The sequence below is a fragment of the Dermacentor silvarum genome, chromosome 2 (genome assembly GCF_013339745.2).
Source record: "Dermacentor silvarum isolate Dsil-2018 chromosome 2, BIME_Dsil_1.4, whole genome shotgun sequence".
Classification (NCBI taxonomy): domain Eukaryota; kingdom Metazoa; phylum Arthropoda; class Arachnida; order Ixodida; family Ixodidae; genus Dermacentor; species Dermacentor silvarum.
This window is the reverse complement of record NC_051155.1, coordinates 138,929,571-138,949,110: the sequence shown is the minus strand read 5'-3', so window position 1 is coordinate 138,949,110 and position 19,540 is coordinate 138,929,571. Positions and strand designations below refer to the sequence as shown.

The following is a 19,540-nucleotide window of genomic DNA, read 5'->3' as shown; positions in this document are numbered from 1 at the left end:
CATCTTTCTTGCGGGAGTGTTCTGTAACACATGATCTGGAACAAGCATTAAACTGAGCATATGCGAAAGCAACAACAAAACAGCGTCTGTTGAGAAGACATTCATGGCTGCTGAGCGATTGAGGGCTAATGGTAGCTTGGTAATTAAAGCCTGTGGTGTGTTAGCTTTACTTTTTTTTTATGCTCGGTCAAGTGATGGCTGTTCAGGAGATCTGAAATTTTTGCAGCTAGCAGATACTATAGAGACCATAAGGCAGCCAAGAAGGCACCATTGAAAGGATGGGTACGAAGCAGAGGTGTGGTGAAGAAATGGTTGCCACCCCGATAGTTGCCCCTGCACTCACCTATGCATAGCATACAACTGTATGCAGTTTATCTCTATTTTCATTAGTGCCTAAATCTGATAAGGGCTAAGCCCCGAGTGCGATTAATTAGTGAAAAGAAAAGCAAAGATAGCTGTAAGTGCGATGCCTTCGGCATCAAGTGAACAGCTGTCATTTCAAAGGCTGTTGCCATGCTTTTCTTTTTTGTCAGTAACTCAGTCTGTGCAAGTCAGATATTGTTTGCACTCCACCAACCAATTTGATTTATTGAGATCCTTCTCCAGTTTAAACAACAGTGAACCTTCTCTTTGTCGCCAGGTGTGGTCTTCTACAAACACATCATTACAGCTTCGCAATATGTAAAGGCCTCCATAGATGCAGGCCTGTGTTGTTCAGCATGCTTCGGTCACACTGCAGGGCTTCATGGGTCGAACTGCATACATCGAATGATAACGCCAGCCTAAAAGTGTCATTGTTTTTTGTTCTTGCAGATGCTTAACGACCACCGTCTGATGAAAGGACAAACGAACACACGTCCTCTGTCAGCTCATGCCAGAATACAAGGACTCGTTCATCACTGACACAACTGCAGCACTGGTCCTCATTTTGCCGCATTCGCTCTCTTCTCGTGCGTTCATTTCACAAGGCCCACCCTTTCTACCACATGGCAGCACCACTACAAGTATGAAGCTTGTGGACTGTGGAGTTTAGAAAATCTAAACTTGCATGATGAAGAATGACGTGAATTGGCAAAACATCCGCACACTGTGTGTGCGGCAGCCCTGACTGCGTCAAGAGCCACGCAAGAGCCTTGCTGCCACCACTCGCTGCATCTAGTGTGTGTGCATATGATGATGACGTCGCACCTACGCCGTGTGAAACATTTTACATTTTTCGTGACGATGCGAGTGTCACCGCTTCTCCCAGTGAATCCTCGTCATGTATTTAGCACTCCATCTTGAAGAGACTGTGCAAATGTTATCACCGTCTTGCTGCTGCTGCAGCTGCTGTATTTTTATAGTGCCCTTTTTAGGATTTTTTTTTTTTTTGTACATAATGGTGTGAACTTTGCCATTGTAGATAAATGTTTGGAAACCCTGTTACCGTCCCTTCATTCCTTCTGGCCTCCTGGTATCAGTGTGCACATTGATGTGATAGAAGGAAAGCTAGACTCCCCATCACCATTTTTAATTTAGAAAAGAGACCGCCATCTTTATTTTGTCATTTGTCTTCTTTTTTTTCATTGAAGTGCCACGTTTTTGGATTTCTTGCTGGCATGAGCAGGTGGTGTTGGTAGCTGAAAATGTATTGCTTCTCAAGATACATAAACTGGGCAGCAAGGTACACAGCAGTGTTAGTGTAAAAATCCAGTGGTATGTGCAATGGAGTATGAATGCAAGTGAGTTTATTCACTTGGGTTTGGTAGTGCAGCAATGTTATATTACGTCAGTAGAAGAAATGAACTGCTTTGAAAACTCTTGCTGCATCACCAAACACACAGAACTGCTCATATTGAGGATGCAGCTTTCAGCTATTAATGTTGAGCTCAGCAGGTTGGAACGTGTTTCGTGTTCCAACGCTCTTGTATGGGCCTAGCGATCTCTCTAAATATTTAAACACTCTTCTGTGGCATTTCTCATATTCAAAGCTTCAGGTATGAAGAAAATGCAGGATCCGCTAAACAGTGAGTGGATGGTACTAGATTTCACATATATATATACACAGTCAAACTTTGATATAACAATTTAACGAAATTCGTGATGTAACATATTATTTTTATTTCCCAATCTTAGTTCCACTGAATTAACAAAACCTCGAATTAACGAAATTTGCAATATAACGAAGTTTTTCGCTGCAAGTATAACTTCGTTATATCGAGGTTCGACTGCAGTGACAAAGATGAAACAGTTAAAAGCTAACAGCCCGTGCGTTAATTTCACTGCTCTGCGGAAGTAATGATGGAATTCTCAGTGGGAAAATGTTTGAAGTTACAAGATATGGGAAATTTGGTGGTTATAGGAACTCGCGATTGTCAGGACATGACATACAAGTTGTAACTCCTTGCTGTACAAGACATACCAGCTAACTTCTGTCCATTCGAAACACCCACAAAATTTCTGCAAGTGGTCAAATAGTCCACCCTTGAGTGAATTACAAGAAAAGGCGAAAACCGTTTTCCAATATGCGATCACATCCTTTATCATGTATTCAAAACTGTCAGTTGCTGCTATTACAGACTTGAGATGTCATGCTGCAAAAAGCATCAGCGTGGTTGAACACTTCTGCAGCATTGGCCTCTTCAGAAGAAAACGCTTCTGCCACATCAGCTCTTATTAGCAGGCTGTGCTCTGGAGAATTGCCGTCGCTCTCTTCGTTGCCAATCACTTTGGCGTTTATGGAGCGCACAATTTTGGTGGGGGTCCAAGGATCATTATTAAAAAGAATTGTTTAAAAGCTTCTTGAGAGATGCTGCCAAATGCAGCTTGAAAATAAGTCTTTAATCTTAACGTCTGCTCCTCTCAGTGCCATCCAGACAGCCCCAGTGCCCCATTTGCCTTCCTTACATTCTTCTTTGCATTGGCCCACCAACTTAGCGTCGCACTTGCAAATGAATTGGTGCATCAGCTTTCACTACAGTGCTCATTCCTTTGCAAAAGTTAAGCTGTCTCATTTATTTAGTTAAACTATGGGTTTTGTTCACCACCCATTGACTATTGTAGTCGTTCTGTGGCTAAACACACATGATGTCACATCCAATGGCTTGATAGCTGCTTCAGTGCGACTAATCCACTGCCAAGGGTAGTGCAGTTACATGTGAGCACATCTTCCAAAGCATGTCATTTCCAACATCAAGCTGATGGATGTCGGCATCAAGCCCATGGGAGTGTATTGCATCTGGTCAGAATTCTTTGACACAACTGAATGAACATAAATTAATATAAATGGAAGCCATGCTGTGTTATTTTACATAACTTATGGATCCTACGTGACAAAAAAAAAAGACAAAATCAGCATGAACAAGTACAAATATGCGTTTTGTTAAGTTTGGCTCCATTTATGCTTACAGACTGCACATTTTGTGGTGGGGAGCAAGCGCAAGCATAATCAGTAAGCCCAAGATGCAACGTTTGCTGCTTCTGCCATAGTTTGACAGAGCGAAATGTGGCATCATTCCTAGTCTTTAGGCTTGCCTTGTTGATTAATGCACATAAGTGGGAAGAAAAAAAGCACAGGAGCCCGATAACTTTCCAAATGCACATGCACTTTCTTTGAGTGTTTTCTCAGTAAGGGTCCTCCTACAGGCTTAACTGATAGCAGCATCGACACCTGGTGCTTCACAAGGTGCCCTGCACCACTAGCTACAGGGCAGCCGCTGAACGTCTTGGTTATAGTTATTCCGCAGAAGCACGACTAAACTTTGCACTTGCAGTTAACTTGCATTATTTCAGACTCCTACAGAACACCGCTTTTTCTTTGAAACAGGGTTGCACATTTTTATGCTAACAGAATTTGTTTATGCTTGCTTTCCTCTGCACAATTGTAAACAAAGCATGGATGCAAGACTAATGCAAGGTCTGTGAATAGAGAGAGAAAAAGTGTTTCCATGCACACACTGGCAGATATTGGACCCACACATGCATGACTGGTTGGGTTGGTCGAGCCATCTTGTATCCACGTCTGTCAGTACACACAATGACCAGAGTATAACATGTAGGCACATGTTAGCTTTCAAGCCTGGTTCGTGACTGTCGTCTCTACGGCTGTTCTTGCTACATGACTGTACCGTGAGAAGCCGAAAAGTTTGAACAGAAACGTCACTTGAATTAAGCAGCTTTGAAAAGCATGGAAAACAGAGTCGGTCAACAAATATTTTAAGATTTGTTTGAAATTGATCAGAGCTAATTACTGCCCATTGGCTGTATTTGCTGTGCCCTGCAATGTATTGGTGTATATACTATCGGCCAAAAATGAAATGCAATCCATAGAGACGGACAACTATAGGTCTGTATTGTAGATAAATGAAATGCAGGATTTCACAGTTCAGATGACATTATACAAGCTACTGTGGCCACAACATCAGGCTCAACTGCACATGTGCCGATGTCTCATAGCTATGTTGCGCAGCACCCCTCGTGTGATATGCCAAATGGGGGTAAGGCATTTGGTGTACTGATAAATATAGATTGTGCATGTGTTGGGGCACTGCCACCGGGCACCAATATTGCACCTCATTTACGACCATCTGGACATTTTTTCCCGCAGATAATAAATGTGAATGGCAGTACACATCAAACTCTTGAAACTTGTTATTCATTTTCAAGATTTGTCTTCGGCTTCTTTTATAAAAGAAGAAGGCAAGCCTTTTTTTCTATTATGTTTTCATCAGTTACTAATGTATATTTTAAGGCACATTTACCCACTTTTCATTAGTATCCGTACATCGTTATCCTGAATTAGAAGAATGTGTAATACACTTATAATGCATAAAAATCTAGTGCTCTGGACAAATTTTGGGTGATCCAGCCTTATTTTTTCTTTTTTCTGTACTCGCCATCAATAAATTGAAATGAGATGAACTGCTTTTGCATACATTTTTGTAATGCCCAGTGTGAACATGGTTTTAACAGAAGTGAGTTTTGATTGTTACAACTTTTTCAGTCGGTTATGGTAGCATTGTAGAGGCCATGGATGTACGCTCTCCAGCATTTGGCTTGATGCCGCATTTCTGCCATTCTGTTAAATCCATCTAATTCATAGTTCAGTTTTTTTTTTTTTTTCTCTTGCATCATTTACACATGGGTTCCAAACTTCCTTGCTTCTTTGTTGACCGCACAGATGTGCTTGCTAAACGTCACAGGAATGAAAGTGTTGGAAGACTTACTTCGTATATCATGTTCCACTAGTGATAAAAACACAAAAAAGGCGAGGCAGTCTATTTTGCACAAGTGTTCTCAATGTTGTCTTGACGTGAATTTCTTAACGCCCCTTCTCCACACCCTCTTTGTAGTATACCATAGCAGTCAAGTATGCCAACAGGGTTACCTTGGCTGTGGTTTTCTACAGGAAATGTTAGGTAGAGCAACCACTCTCACAACCCTTTCTTTGGTCATTCTTATGGAGCAAATACCAGAGAAGGTTCCCATTGAGTGCTCCTAGCCAAACGAAAGCCAAGTGCCCACGTTGGAAATTCAAATAAGGAAATGATTCTGCAATGTCAGTATCTCTTGCTCGTAAGGCTTTTCATGAATGGTGCACTGGTTTATATAGCCACATATCTGTACCACTGCCATCAACCTGTTTTGCACTTGATGTGTGAGCAGCCAGAGAAAAAAAAAATGCCATTTTTAAGAAAGCTTGAGTGATGGTGATGCTAAGCCAACAAAACTTCTGCTCTCTTGTCTACAAGATGTGTTTGAGCCAATGTTGTTTAGTGTATGTGTACAACGCATATTTTCCTGTCCCGACTAGTGCATCCTGTACATACTATGTGCTTTGTATGATTGTGCGTGTGTGCATATGACCACTTCTTACAGCATAACGTGATGTATGTTTTCACTTTCCAGTGTACCATCCTTCTGTTTTCTTTTTAATGATCTAAAAGCCTGCTTTTAAAATGTGGCCATCTTGAACAGACGTCCACTCCTCAAAGATATTAAATGCCACAGCGTTCTAAGCGATGCAAAGAGGAGAAAGAAATTAAAGAAGTTACACAAAACATACTGGTTTCCTTCTGTTACGTGCACGTTCTTGAAAAATTCCACTTTGCTGCAAAGGTTTCTAGAAATTCGGGGTGGGGGGCTGAAAGAAATTGAAGTTTTCTGATTTCAGGTGTGTCAACATTAAAAGCAAACAAATTTCCTTGAATAACCGCCCCTGTGAGACTACCATTTATAGGCTGTGTAGTAAAGGTGAGACAAAACTTTATTTCTGCAATCCCCATGCTCCAGAAAAGTTCCTAAAGCTTGTGCAAGCTATGGTCACTTGCCAGTCATACATGGGCTCTCACTACAGCAAAGCTCAGCAATTCATTGAAGACTGCCATACTTTGAGATACAGAGGATGTTTTTTTTTTTTTTTTTTTTTTATATACTATACAGATTTTTTATAGAAAGACTAGGAGCATAGCAAATGGGACAGTTTTGCATACGAGTTCCTCGAGAAGGCAGACATACTTTGCTGTTAATAATGTGAACTTTGGGGACGTTTCTTTAAGTGACAATTTGGAGGCACACACATTTTAATGTAGTCCGTTTTTTTTTTTTTTTTTTATCTTGAATATTTCACTTAATTTGAGAAATTCATTATCAGATTTTAATAATTACTCCATCTAGGCAATATCAAAACTAAGAGCAGGAAAGACAATGTATCAAATGGAAATGCGCTTTTGACAAAAAGTGCAAAAGTTTGAAACTGAACATCGCAGCTATTCATTGAAGATAATGGTATGGCATGTTCTGCCTGGCAAGTATCTGCTGCAACGTACCATATCTACTACAACATGCCATCATTCAAACTTCCTTACAATTCCACCCTTGTCTACGGTCTCTACCGCACAAACATCATATCTGCTATGCTTGTAGCTTTTTGTAAAAAATCTATCGCAGTTTTAAAAAAAGTATTACTTTGCATCATCAGAAGCCAGAGCAGAGTTGGGACTCCAGCAAGTTATTGTGCTTGTGTGCTAGAAACTGTGACACACAGAAAATCTATGTTGCCTTGTTGTATTATTGAAGGAGTTAATCATAATTTTTATGCTACACTTTCTCAGTGATGGCACCATAAATGTTCACCGGAGCATGTTATGTAGATGATGTGCTGCTACCAGTTCAGCTTGAAATGTCATCTATCTATATGAATGAGGATACATTCCAGTGAAACTTTAAAAAAACTTCAAGTGTCCTCAAGAGATTGTTTGGTCAAGTGAAGTGTACAGTAAAAACTCGCTATAACAAAGATGAAGGAGGAGCTGCATCTACTTCGTTATGTCTATTACGTCATTACAATGATTGTCTGCCCCCATGGCCAACATTGGTTGCTCTGGAACCAATGTTGGTTACTAAGTCTGTTGGTTACTGTTGGTTATTAAGCTCTTAGTAACCTATAGGGCAATCTGATGTAAAAGCCTGCTGTGCTTAGCAAAAGATTGTTTTCTGCATGCGCTAGTCAGCGAGATGACTGCTTTGTCTAATGCAGCTGTCGATGCTAATCATCTCCGCTGTCGTGCGCACTCAAGCAGCAGCATAACAGGTATCACAGTGTTTTGTGAGTGCGCCTGAAAGTTCCCAGTTTTCAACAACACTCGTCACCGTATACTAGAAAAAAAAATAATTTCTGTATGCTGGCGTTCAGTTAAAGGCATTACGCTCACAATGAGGCTGGCAGCACTCCGACGGCATGTCGACTAATTGCTTTAAGTTGAGAAAGCACTGAAAACATGAGCAGTGGTTGTAATTTGTAAAAGCCCATTTCGTTTTTCCATTCTTATTATTAGTATTGCCGTGTGCCCAATCTCAGCTGTATTTATTTGAAGCATGGCTTTGTCAGAGCCAATGATGAAGGCTAAAAACAATGGAAAATAAATGGATCATCATGAAATAGGCTTCCTTGACTGATCATGTTCCCCAGATTATCAAGGCAGTGGTTAGAAGGTGCAGCATGTACAGCCATGTATACCTTCACTCCGCAAGCTATGAACTCCTTCAACCAAGGCACAGCCTGCCGTGTGCACCAGGGCCCAGGAGACTGTGAGAGTCGGAGGTAACATTGTGTGCACTCTGCCAAAGCTGCTGGCGCAATCAGTTTGTCATGATGCCAGGTAGCCAACATGTCGCGGGAGTTTTGAACTCCTTATACAGACAAGTTGCAGTGTCGGTCACCATCAGATTTCGGCTCATTTGGTGCAAAATTATAGCGTATCTTCATTCTCAACTAAAAAAAAGGTTTGTTATATCTACTTAAGGCAATTTGTGCTTTCTTAAAATTGGATTTTAAATGCATGGCTTTTTATGGGAAATTCGATGGGAAGTACCATTACTTCATGGAATCTAATAGTTTGTTATAACCTGTTTTGTGACAAAGTTTGGTTAAGTTTAAATGTAGGGTTGCTATCAGTGTGGCAAAATGCTATCACAACAGGGTCTTTGTAATGGTATGCTGATCTGAATAGTTTTGTTCAAGTGATGTTTGATCAGGTGGCGTTTCATTGTACCATGCTTCTATGTCCATTCAAATGCACATCTGGTGTGACTTACGTCTCAAACATGGTAGCTCATACCTAATGAATGTAAATCAACTGGTTATTCATGCCCAGGATATTGCAAGCCAAGCAACAAGGCATGGGATGTATTCCAATTGTGTTCTGCTCATTTGTTATTCAATGCAACATGATAGCACATCAAGCAGAAAAATCAAACAAAGCCCTTTGTCTTTTTCATGAACATGTCTCATACGCATAACAGTAATTATCTTCATGTGGCTCACAGGATCATTGCAGCCATCTTCAACTGCTCTAGATTTTAGGGCCGATGCTTTAAAAATGCACTCAGGGTGGCATTATATGAATCCAGCCCAACAAACAGATAGCTTTGTAAAACAGCTCAAACAAGCTGCACAGTCTACAAATAAAACAACTGCTTGTTTATAGCAAAATATTCCATCGAAGCAATCTATTTTGAGATACTGCTCACGAATTTTTTTTTTTAATCACCAGAATTTGTTTTTGAAGATGCATATGAACCGCCATTGAAGACACATGGACAGACACATTGACTGCAACTTAAGTCTTGGAACACAAGATTATACAGTGTACTTAATTGAGCACATGAAACTAGTGAAGCATTCTTTGAACACCTTTTTAAGTGTAGTAAAGTTTGATCATAAGCACAGTTTTTCCACTATGTCTTTTATTGACTCAGCAATACCTCTACAACACAAGTCAGTCTTATGTTCAGCTCGGCGAAACATCAGGCACTGAACTCACTCATACTATCCACCTCTTTACTGTCCACCTGCAGCCGATTTTTTAACACATCTAATCTGTGTGTGATTGGGATATGGTCAGTTCGAAGTATCCTGTTAATGTTTCCTTTCGAAGTGTAGCACTTCCGTCCCTCGTCCCCCAGCAATTCCCTCAAGGCCCTGTTCCTCTGAAGAAGTTTCTCGTAATATTCAATTCCACCCTCCACAAAATCTCTTCCCAGGGCTGCTGCCTCCCTGTCTGCTTTTCTGTCCCATAACTGGCTCATGGCATCCTTGAAGCAAATGTACACAGTCGCATTTAGTGCCACTATTAAGCCGTACAGGCACACTCGCACGGCACGAGGCGCACGGACCAGCAGATGGAGCCTGTCATTGGCAAGCCGACCCATGAAGTAACAGTTGAGGACAGAAAACGAAAGTGCCGCTGTCTGTAACTGGACATAGTAAGTGTCTGCCCAGTAAATTTCTCGGGCGATGACAAATTTCTGCGCCTTGTCACTGAGCACAAGCGATTTTTTGAGCGCCTCCCCTTCCCTAGTCTCCCAGGCCGGCTCTTTGGAACCGTGAATGAACAGGCTCTTTGTCTGCACGTCTTCCTTCCTTGTGTAGCTGAAAGTAAGGGGCAGGCCAATGATTGTGCCATGATTAGCCGTTGTGCTGCCGGCGAAGAAGGTGTCCAAAATTGGCACGGGAAAAAAGCGCACGGACTTCTTTTCCTTTTTACCCAGATCAACCAACCGCAGGACCTGCGTAGATACCCCACAGAAATCATTTCAAACGATTATAAGATAGAAATCGGACAGGTTGGCAAAAAAGAAGAGACCTATATGTCCGGTTTTGCTACACCACCACTGCCTTTACCATGACCATGGCTATCCATGGTCACAATCACTGGTTGAGTGAATGGCAACACATTTGGGAGCAGTCCTTTTTAAAGCGAAGCATTCGTTGCCTCTTCGTTCAACTTATGCGGATCCCACGCACTGCCGGAATCGATTTAGGCGAACCTTCATGCTGTTTGCATTAATTGACGATAATTAGAGGTGGTGTTGACAGCAAATGTTCAATTCTTTATGAGAGAAATTTAGATCAACTCAACACTCAATATGAGAGTGGTGAGTTGATGTTAAATGTTACCTTGCAAGCACCACTGCTGCTGTTCAGCGTAGTACACAGAACACACAGCAAAATGTGTTCGCTTGAGGCGTTGTGTGCCATTTACTCCTAACCTCAGAGAAGGTTAGAGTTCTCAGTGCCTCACACGGCACATCGCATCGTGGCAGAAGATTTAAACTTTAATTGAATTATGGGGCTGTACTTGCTAAAACCACAATCGGATTATCAGGCATGCTGTATTGGAGGACTCCGGATTAATTTTCACTCCTGGGGTTTTTTAACGTGCACCTAAGCAGACAAGCGCCTTTGTATTTTGCCCCCTTTGAAATGCGGCTGCCACAGTCAAGATTGAACCCTCGACCTCGAGCAACTCCATAGCCACAAAGATACCGCAGCGGGCACAGAAGCGTTCATTTGATGTGCAGCCGCTTCTTTAGTGTCACCTAAATGTTGCGGTGCTTTAATGCGCTTCTGCGTTTGCATGCCCTGCAGTTGACAAATTTTCATGGTGTTTATTTTTTCAGAAATAGCAGAAATGTACCGTACCATACCTAGAACTTAAATTTATCCAATTTGTTTACAACTGGCTGTCATGTCTAGCAGTAGCATTTTCTTGCCTTCTTACATCACCTTTCCCTCTCTCACCCTCCCCCCGCCATGTATGCGAGCGAAGAGTGGCAAGGCTGTTATCACAGTCCCTCAATATTAAGGGACTATGCTGTTATTCACTCATTTCGTGACTTCGTCGGTTCTACCCCCATTCTCTGTCTTCTCTGCCTGCCTCCTCTCTACCATTCTATCTACCTCCCCTCTCGACTGTTGCACGTTAGTACAAAGGTAAGTGCTGCACTTCTTGCGGAGGGGTCACAGACAATTGCGGCTCTTAAGAGGCTATTGTGGCGACCAGTAGCGCACCCAGGATCTCTGCCAAGGGGGGGTTGAATTTTTGTGGTGCGGGGAGGGGGGGCAAGCACTTTGCATAATATGCGATTTTTTTTCTTTAGCCAGAGGAATCCGAAAGCAAATAAAATGCCTAATATAATAATAATGACACCAAGGATGATGACGATGTTTATTTCTTCAGCGTTTCACTCAAAGTAATTTTGGAGTGAATGAATAAATGCAAGACTGTGATAGTGTTTTTGTTAATCAGGAAAATTCGACCTCAAGCCACCTCCTGAATCATAATGACAATGTGAACAGAGCACTGAAGGTACACGTGGGACAGGTGGGGCCGGAAGCATGGGGGGGGGGGGGGTTAATTTGGCCTCAAGGGGGACTTACAACACCCGAACCCCCCCCCCCCCCATCAGTGCGCCACTGGTGGCGACACCCAGAGAGCTCCAGAGGACATTATGGAGGCGCAATGGAAAGGTCCAAACTAGTTTCTCGCGTAGTCTTTCCTCTCTGCCGCGCTGCTGCCATGTATATACACGCTCTGAGTCACCCCCCCTCCCCCGACGCAGCATGCAAGACAGTGACAGCAGCAGCAGAAGTAGATTTATTTATGCTTTTATTATTTTATGTGTTATTTCATAAAAACTTGGCTTAAACTGTGCGACAAAGTGGTAGGAGGTTGGTACAGAAGTTGAGGAAACGGTTCAAGCGGCGCCATCACATTTCTCACTTCAGAAGCTACAAAGCCCAGGCCTGCAGACTTCGAAGTCTCTTCTTCCTTGCAGGTTCATTCTTCACAACCCAAAGAACAATACTTTCAAGTTGTCTCGTACCGCGAGCACCAAAATACTGTAAAAATAACCCCAATACTAGTCTGCTGGAGCAAATAGCAGTATGAGCTAACCTATGCACTACACACATGGAAGTTGTGCGTTATACCAAAATAGAAAGACCTGTAGGCATCGTCACACTGGCGTGTGACCTGTGCACATGCACTGCAACAAGCACGACAACATGGGGCTATCGACTGCTATCAACCACTATAGAATAGTACAGACACCTGCTGTTTCGTCTCTGGCATATCTGAAAAGGGGCACAGGCCTTGTCAAGCCCCTTCACGGGTTTTTTGCCTGTGTCCTCACCATTGCTGTACTATTGTTTTAAACAGTGATACTGAAAATAAATTTTCATTATTTGTTACATGTAATTGTGGGCAACATCAACACACCTAAAGTGCTTTTGCACAGCCTGTTTTTCCCTAACACAATCAAATGTAATGTTGCACCCACAACAATAACCATGCACGGGCAGCAGCATAATGAAGAAGGTTGTTACGGGAAGGGGTTCGGTAAACCAACAGCGTCTGCTTGGAGCTCGAATCAGGTTGACCATCGGAGAGGGTCCGGCGGGGAACACGAGGGGACGCAAAAACAAATAACACAAGTTTAATACATCGCTTCGAGTGAATGGTGTGCTCCGAAGAAAACGTACGAGAAACGTTCAGTGTGTATGCACCTGCACGCTAGGGCAAAGCAAAAGTGTTCTCCACGTGGCTGCTTGCTGGCTTTCTTATACCCTCCTCCATCCAAGCATTCTCTCCCTCTCCTCCCCCCACTGCAGGACAGGGCATACCAGACAAAGTAGTGAGGTTGGGTGACCGTAGCGGGGTGAACATCCCCAGCGGGGGCGAGATGGTCGCAAGGCAGCATGGCAGGTTTTGTCTCTGACGTATCTCTGACCCTCGCGACGGACACGTCTGTTAGATTGTTAGGCACGCCATTTCCCATGCGTTTGCATGTGGTCCAGGCATGGCCACTCTAAGTGAATCGTAACAAGGTGTAGGAATAGCTAAAGTTCAGCACTTTTATAAAATCATGATAAAGCCTAAACAGCCTCCAATCAATACCTCTGGGTACTTGGTTTTTCGCTTTAGACTTTGAGTGGTGTTATCACTGTTGTGTATTCACTGCATGGCTTGAATTGATTTCCATAAATGCTTCATAAGTTGCAATGCATTTCTGAAGAACTGCATATTCAAGGTTACTGCAACAAAACTTGAAGCTCACTTGCACTAAAAAAGAGTAAGTAAGGAAGAAAAAGGTGTGAATTGGACAAGCTTATTGAAAAGGACAATCTTTCTTGGCCATCCTCCATGCAACCACTTTTGCACCTTTGCTAAATCCTCATTGTATGTCATGAGAGCAACCAGTTGCTTTGCGGTCGTAACACTTACCTCTTCTGCTCTTTTCTGCACAACAGGATCCAAATGCATTGGTTGGCCATCCCTGTTCGAAAATACATTGTTTGTCAATTTGCAGTGCTTTTGACAGAAGGCTCAGAGTCATCTCTTGAGGGAAACCCCTCATCAATATTCTGCACTATATATTTTCAACATTTCTTCTACTCAACAGTTAAAAAAAAAAAAAGAAGGATAACATGATGCCTAAGGAAGATTTCTATATTTGCAGGTCTTAATTCTAAATTTAAGTTTCTGCACTAGGCTGCTATGAGGTGTTTCCTCCAACTGCAGACAACCCTCTACAAGTTGAGCACCTGTGGAACCAGCACAACAAAAATGGTGCCAAAAATTTTGCAAGTCTAATCCCATTTACTGAGGTAGGCATATGCATAAGATGGTTCTTCAACATCTTCAGGGTAAATGTTTACTCCCATGTCTCAGTATTTGCATGTGATCACTCCCACATGTGTAGGTGTCAATGTGTCTGGTGCAATATTGCAGCTATGTGGGAAACAATCGTGGGCAGCAGCCTGTTACGATCGGCCAGCAGGGGCAACGAACTTAGAGTATCTCTTGCTGGCCTGTGACAAATCGCTTCGGGAAGCTGAAAAACGTCCCACGGGAAAGATCAGCGGCGACACCATGCCTAGACACGTTTCAAAGAATACGTGGTTACTAGATGTCACGACGCTACGGAGCAAGAAACTCTTGGAAAAGGGCCGCTTCTACGCCGCTTTCTCACAGCCGCTCGACAGACCTGCTGGCTGCCAAGGCCGTTCTCCAGACAAACCCGTCGATGGCTGGCCCATGCCGGGAACCCAGACGTGCCAGATCGAGTCAAGCGTGAAGCCACCTGTCTACGAGCGTCCCCTCCTTTCTGTGGGGGAGTGAGCAGTGGACTTCTCTGAATGTGTTCAGGGAACAAAGGCACCGGGGGATTATGCGCACCCTCGCCCTCAAGGCGGACCCTTCGGTGACTCTCAACGCTCCGATTGGAGGAAGATGGGACCGCAGCTTTCCCTGGACTAGGGGTCAAAAGGGACCAGAGGGCTTTTAAGCGGACTTTTGCGGCTCTCCAGTGTGCTTCGATCCAGTCATGCTAGACTGATGAGACGTAACATTCTCTACTTCTCATGTAAATATTGTAAATAACCCAGTACTCTTCGTTCTCGGTGAGAACCTGTTCCTCCCTTCAACGTCTTCAGTGTGGATGAGGCGGACGACGGCATGGGCCGTCTACCCCTTTGGATATGCCCGACCTCGTACTCTCCACGGAAGAGACAACCTTCCTCACCAACTCTGCTTGGACGACGGCGTGGGCCCGCTTAGCCTCTGTGTTATGCCCCGGTAGCGTAAGCCAGCTACCCTTTTCAAGACGCACCGGTAGCGTAGGCTAGAGCGCGACCCTCAGTTTGACGTCGGACTCCGAGGCCACGACAGCTCCTACAAGCCCTAAATGTCCTCCAAGCTATATGGCACGCAGCAAGGCTCGCCGACTTGCGCAACCACCAGAAGCAGTCTCTACTAGAATGTTAATGACATTTCAGGGACAAGGGAGACTTTGCCGGTAAGACTCATGTCGCAGTGGTTGTTGTTCTGTTCATACAACATTTGACTTCATGTCTGCCTGCTACTGTGCAGTGAACATTTTTCTTGTTGATTATACATCAGAACAAGTAACACCAAGTTTAGCTTTACTAGATGGAATCAGCTATGTCCACCTGATGAGACGTAACATTCTCTACTTCTCATGTAAATATTGTAAATAACCCAGTACTCTTCGTTCTCGGTGAGAACCTGTTCCTCCCTTCAACATCTTCAGTGTGGATGAGGCGGACGACGGCATGGGCCGTCTACCCAGTACTCTTTCTACTGTTTCTACTGTCTTTAAAATACATGCACACAGAGTGCCACTCTCTCAAGGCTGCAGTGCACACACTTCGCACTCCACACACACTGCCAAGTGTGCAACTTGGTTTGAGATCTACTGCTAGTAAGTCCTTTTTCCTTGATACTGCAGCTCATGTACAAGTAGTACATACAGCATAAGAGCTCCTGCCAGAATGCATGCATTTGTCAAACATGTGCATATGCAACCCTAGCATTGAGGACTTGTACCATAGTACTAAATCCTTCATTAAGTATTTTCCGTGTACTATCAAAGCAAAGTTATACAGGAGTGTTTGAATAGTGAAATCTCCGAATCAAACTGAATACAAATATTCAAAAATGACATTCAATTATTGAATCGAATACCAAAATTTACATTATTTGTACACAGATGTAATGCCTTTTGCAACTGGGCATCCAGTCAAGATCCAGGCATTTGGAGGGTTTGGGGCGTCACTTGAGGCATGACAATGGCACGTCAAAAATGTTGTTTCAGTACTTCTTTAACACTTTCCGTGCCAATGATAAGTCTCACTCGTTCAGAAATTTACTATTGCGTACAGAATGCCACAGACGAGTGGAAGTCGTTCTATAATTTTGATGTGAATGCTGTACTACTAGATGGTGCAAGCTTTTTAAAAAAAAAATTACAAAATTTGACTATGGGACACGCAGCAACCCTACCACAACGACTCCTTTACACAGCTACCAACAGGCAGCAACGCAAGTCCATGCTAGCACTGTCTTGGCAGCAGCTAGCTTTCCGATAAACGAGGGCAACTTTGAATTTTTTTCGTGAAAACCAGGTAAGTCAATGTACCAAGTGTCATAATGAATGATCCGGACTATAAAATGCTGTCTTACTGCAAAATTTCAGCAAGAATAGAGCAGTGCTAAGCACAAAACAGTTTTTCTATGATTTTAAGAGATAAACGCATGCCCTTGTACTTGAGTGGCCTGTCACTCAAGCAAGGAAACTAAATCAGAAACAAGCATCACAACCTGACAAGAGCCGTGGCAATACTACAAGGGCTCATTTGTGCAGATTTTTATGCCGTTGATCGTGCCTATTCCGCGATTGTATTTCAATATGACTTCACAGTGGTATCACTTCACAGTGGTATCTGATTCGTAAAACTTTGTTGGGTGAGTTGGTTCATACTTGCAAAGGAAATGGTTATGCGCAAACTAAACACGGACACAGTAATAGACACGGACGAGCGCAATCCGTGTCTATTACTGTGTCCATGTTTAGTTTAAGCATAACAATTTCCTTTGCAAGTATCTGATTAGGGCGCAACAACTTGCCAATGAAAAAAAAAAAACTTTAGCATGGAAGGATTTCAACTCATAGAGATGCATTTTTTATCGTAACCCTGCTCACATCATGTTATCGCACACACAAGCCACGTGCTTGTGGAATTTTCAATACTTCTATGAGTGCTTAAAATGTTCCTTGCTTTAGGATGCTATATTTAGCAATCGGGGTTCTACCTAACATTGTTTTGTGATCATTCACTTTGTACACTTTTTTGTTTCTTTGGGTTGACTTCTCTGCTTTGTTTGCTAGCTGTACCAGTAATTTTAGAATGTCGCTTCTATTTGTACTGTTTGTCCTGCAGTTGTCCTAATACACTTTTCAATAGTTTGATTTTGTTCCTGTGATGCCTTCCTTATGCACCTGAACAAGCCCTGTAAAGTATTTTCAAATAAATAAACAGCGCTACCTCACAACTGGTCAGGCAGCTTTTGTGTGAGTGATAGCTACGCTGGGATAGTTGATAGCCTGTTTCTGTCTGTTGATTTGTTGTTAGGCCCTTCTGAAGCTGCAGTTTCTGTTCACAACCCTATCAGCAACTTACATTGTCTTTATCTGCTCATTTAGTTATATTTCCCATTCGCACTAAGTGGCACTAAGTGCCTAGAGTCCTTTAACATGCACTTAGATCAAAGTACAAGAGTGCCTTTGCATTCCGCCCACATTAGGATGTCACTGCGGTGGCCAGGAATAGAACCCATGACCTCGTGGTCAGCAAGATAATGCCATAGCTAGCAAGCTACCTGTTTATTAGGTACATGTACATAGCAAGTACATGTTTATTATCATTATCTCTTCTTATACACAATGTCAGATCATAAGACTATAGCCATCCCATTTGTTCTATTTATCACTTGTGATGCATTGAACAGTATTTTTGTCATCTTGGTGGCTGATTGCGAGATCAGAGTACATTTAAGACTTTACCAACAGTGATCTTAAGTTGAGTGTTGGCACTAGACCAGTGTTTTCCAGTGTCTCTCACACTTATGCTGGTGCAACAATGCCCTTACTTCTCACAATTTGTTGTTATTTATTTATTTATTTATTTATTTATTTATTTATTTATTTATTTATTTATTTATTTATTTATTTAATTTATTTACTTCTTTTACATTTTCCCCAACTACCCAATCTTTGGGATATTGCTCACAGATGATTGTGCCATTTGGTTTTGCAGCTGTGACATTATACTCACTGTGAACACACTGTAGCAGCTTAAAACTAGACTGGTACCACTGAGTAGGTCACTATAATGCATGGGCACTTACTTGTAAGCTTGAACTATACTTTTGTACTGCTCGAGCAGGTGAGTGTGAGGAAGCAGGCCAACCAAAGCCCCTATGAAGCCACCCGTGAGACCAGCTATGCCAGCTGCTCGTCTGCCCGTCTCGCTAAGCATCCAACGTGAAGCCATGACTCCGAAAGCGTACACACCTGTAAGAACGGGAGTATGAAAATTTGCAAATGCTAGCTTCGATAACTATGATGATCACACAATCTAAAGGAAAGTAACAACACTACATGCATTCACCACATTTATTTCACGTTAAGGGCCCGCAGGCATTATATATACACAAGGGAGAGGGGGAAAGGGGGGGGGGGGGGGGGCTCGTTCAGGGATTAAAATCAGAGGTTTAACAAAAAAATAATATTACTACCTAATATTCGGAGCACATGAGAACAGGGTAATTATGCTGTGGTAAACGGAAAGGTAACACAGCAAATAAATAGATAAAATGTGCTGTATGTGATAATTAACTGTGCTCAATGCGCGATGCACCTATGTATATATAGTGTGTGACGAAAGATGATGATTTAGCTTTGCGCGAAAGGGTTAACACTGTCAGCCGCATGGGGATATTGCAGCAGAAGTCGAGAACAATCGAAACACAAAATGCTGCTTTGCGACGTGCAATCAGGCAAAATACGTCCAAAATTACTGGTCGTAGATAAAACACTTCGTTACTGGATATTATTCGAAGGCCCATAGCCGCTGAAATGACCGATAAAATTGACACAATTTGACAGTTCATTCTTACTGGTTTAAAAGTGATTGTAACTATTCCCGGATCGTAGTTCGAAATCATCCCAACGATGGGTAGTTATATGATGCGAGATCATCAACGAAACAAATGCGTCAGTTTAATAGAACTGTCGCTAATATTCCGCGCCCTGCTCATTTGCACTTGATTTATAGAAAAATGCACAGTACTTCTTTGGCTGTCAAACCTGGATTAGTATTTTTTAATAATAAATATGCATACATTTAGACCCTCTATCAGTTACGCGAAACTGGCAACGCATCCAACCCATATTTGCAACTTAATTTTGCTCGTATTCGGATTCAACATTTCAGTTGCTTCAAGAAATCTTGGTGTGCTTGTCCTAGAACTGTTGTTTCACTCTTTCATAATCTGGCATGCAGAGTAGAACCTGAGCAACGTGAAACATCTTGAAAGAAACATCGTCTGCTAGGTAAATACAGTAAGGATTTCCTCAGAGTGTAGCACACAGCATGCGGCAGAACGGATGCGCGCGAGAGACACATGGCACACCACGTATTTACAAAGAACTAAGGATCTTACGCACATGTACTTACTTCTTGTGAACAAAGAAACTCCGAAAGATATTGTTTTGTGGGCCCACTAAAGTTCTTAAAGTAACGAACTAACTGGCGTACCGCACATGGCCAAAGGTGAGCTTGGCCTGACTTGGCTTTGTTACCGGGCTGCACTTTGGCTTTTGGTACTTTCGATTTTACGTCGTTAGAAGCCGA

General features: G+C 42.6%; 2 protein-coding genes across 12 annotated transcripts in view; one reads left to right on the top strand and one right to left on the bottom strand.

Annotated features, from left to right (window-relative positions):
* LOC119441840 (tyrosine-protein phosphatase non-receptor type 4) overlaps window positions 1-6,042 on the top strand; it is a 356,409-nt gene extending 350,367 nt beyond the window's left edge. For all 10 annotated transcript variants that reach the window (XM_037706473.2, XM_049661658.1, XM_049661657.1 and 7 more), the window contains one exon: window positions 814-6,042. In XM_037706473.2, coding sequence (XP_037562401.1) covers window positions 814-835 — 22 coding nt within the window. In that variant the 3' untranslated portion in view covers window positions 836-6,042. The remainder of the gene's footprint in view (window positions 1-813) is intronic.
* Window positions 6,043-9,208: 3,166 nt separating this feature from the next.
* LOC119441843 (transmembrane protein 177) lies at window positions 9,209-19,504 on the bottom strand. Of its 2 annotated transcripts, none has more exons than XM_037706477.2 (4): window positions 19,364-19,504; window positions 18,033-18,198; window positions 13,548-13,599; window positions 9,209-10,047 (listed from the first exon to the last, which is right to left on the bottom strand). In XM_037706477.2, the coding sequence occupies exons 2-4, from the start codon at window positions 18,176-18,178 to the stop codon at window positions 9,286-9,288; spliced, it is 960 nt and encodes a 319-aa protein (XP_037562405.1). In that variant the 5' UTR covers window positions 18,179-18,198; window positions 19,364-19,504; the 3' UTR covers window positions 9,209-9,285. The 2 variants fall into 2 exon arrangements, with proteins under 2 accessions (XP_037562405.1, XP_037562406.1); XM_037706478.2 differs by having other exon boundaries at window positions 19,354-19,464.
* Window positions 19,505-19,540: the final 36 nt, after the last annotated feature.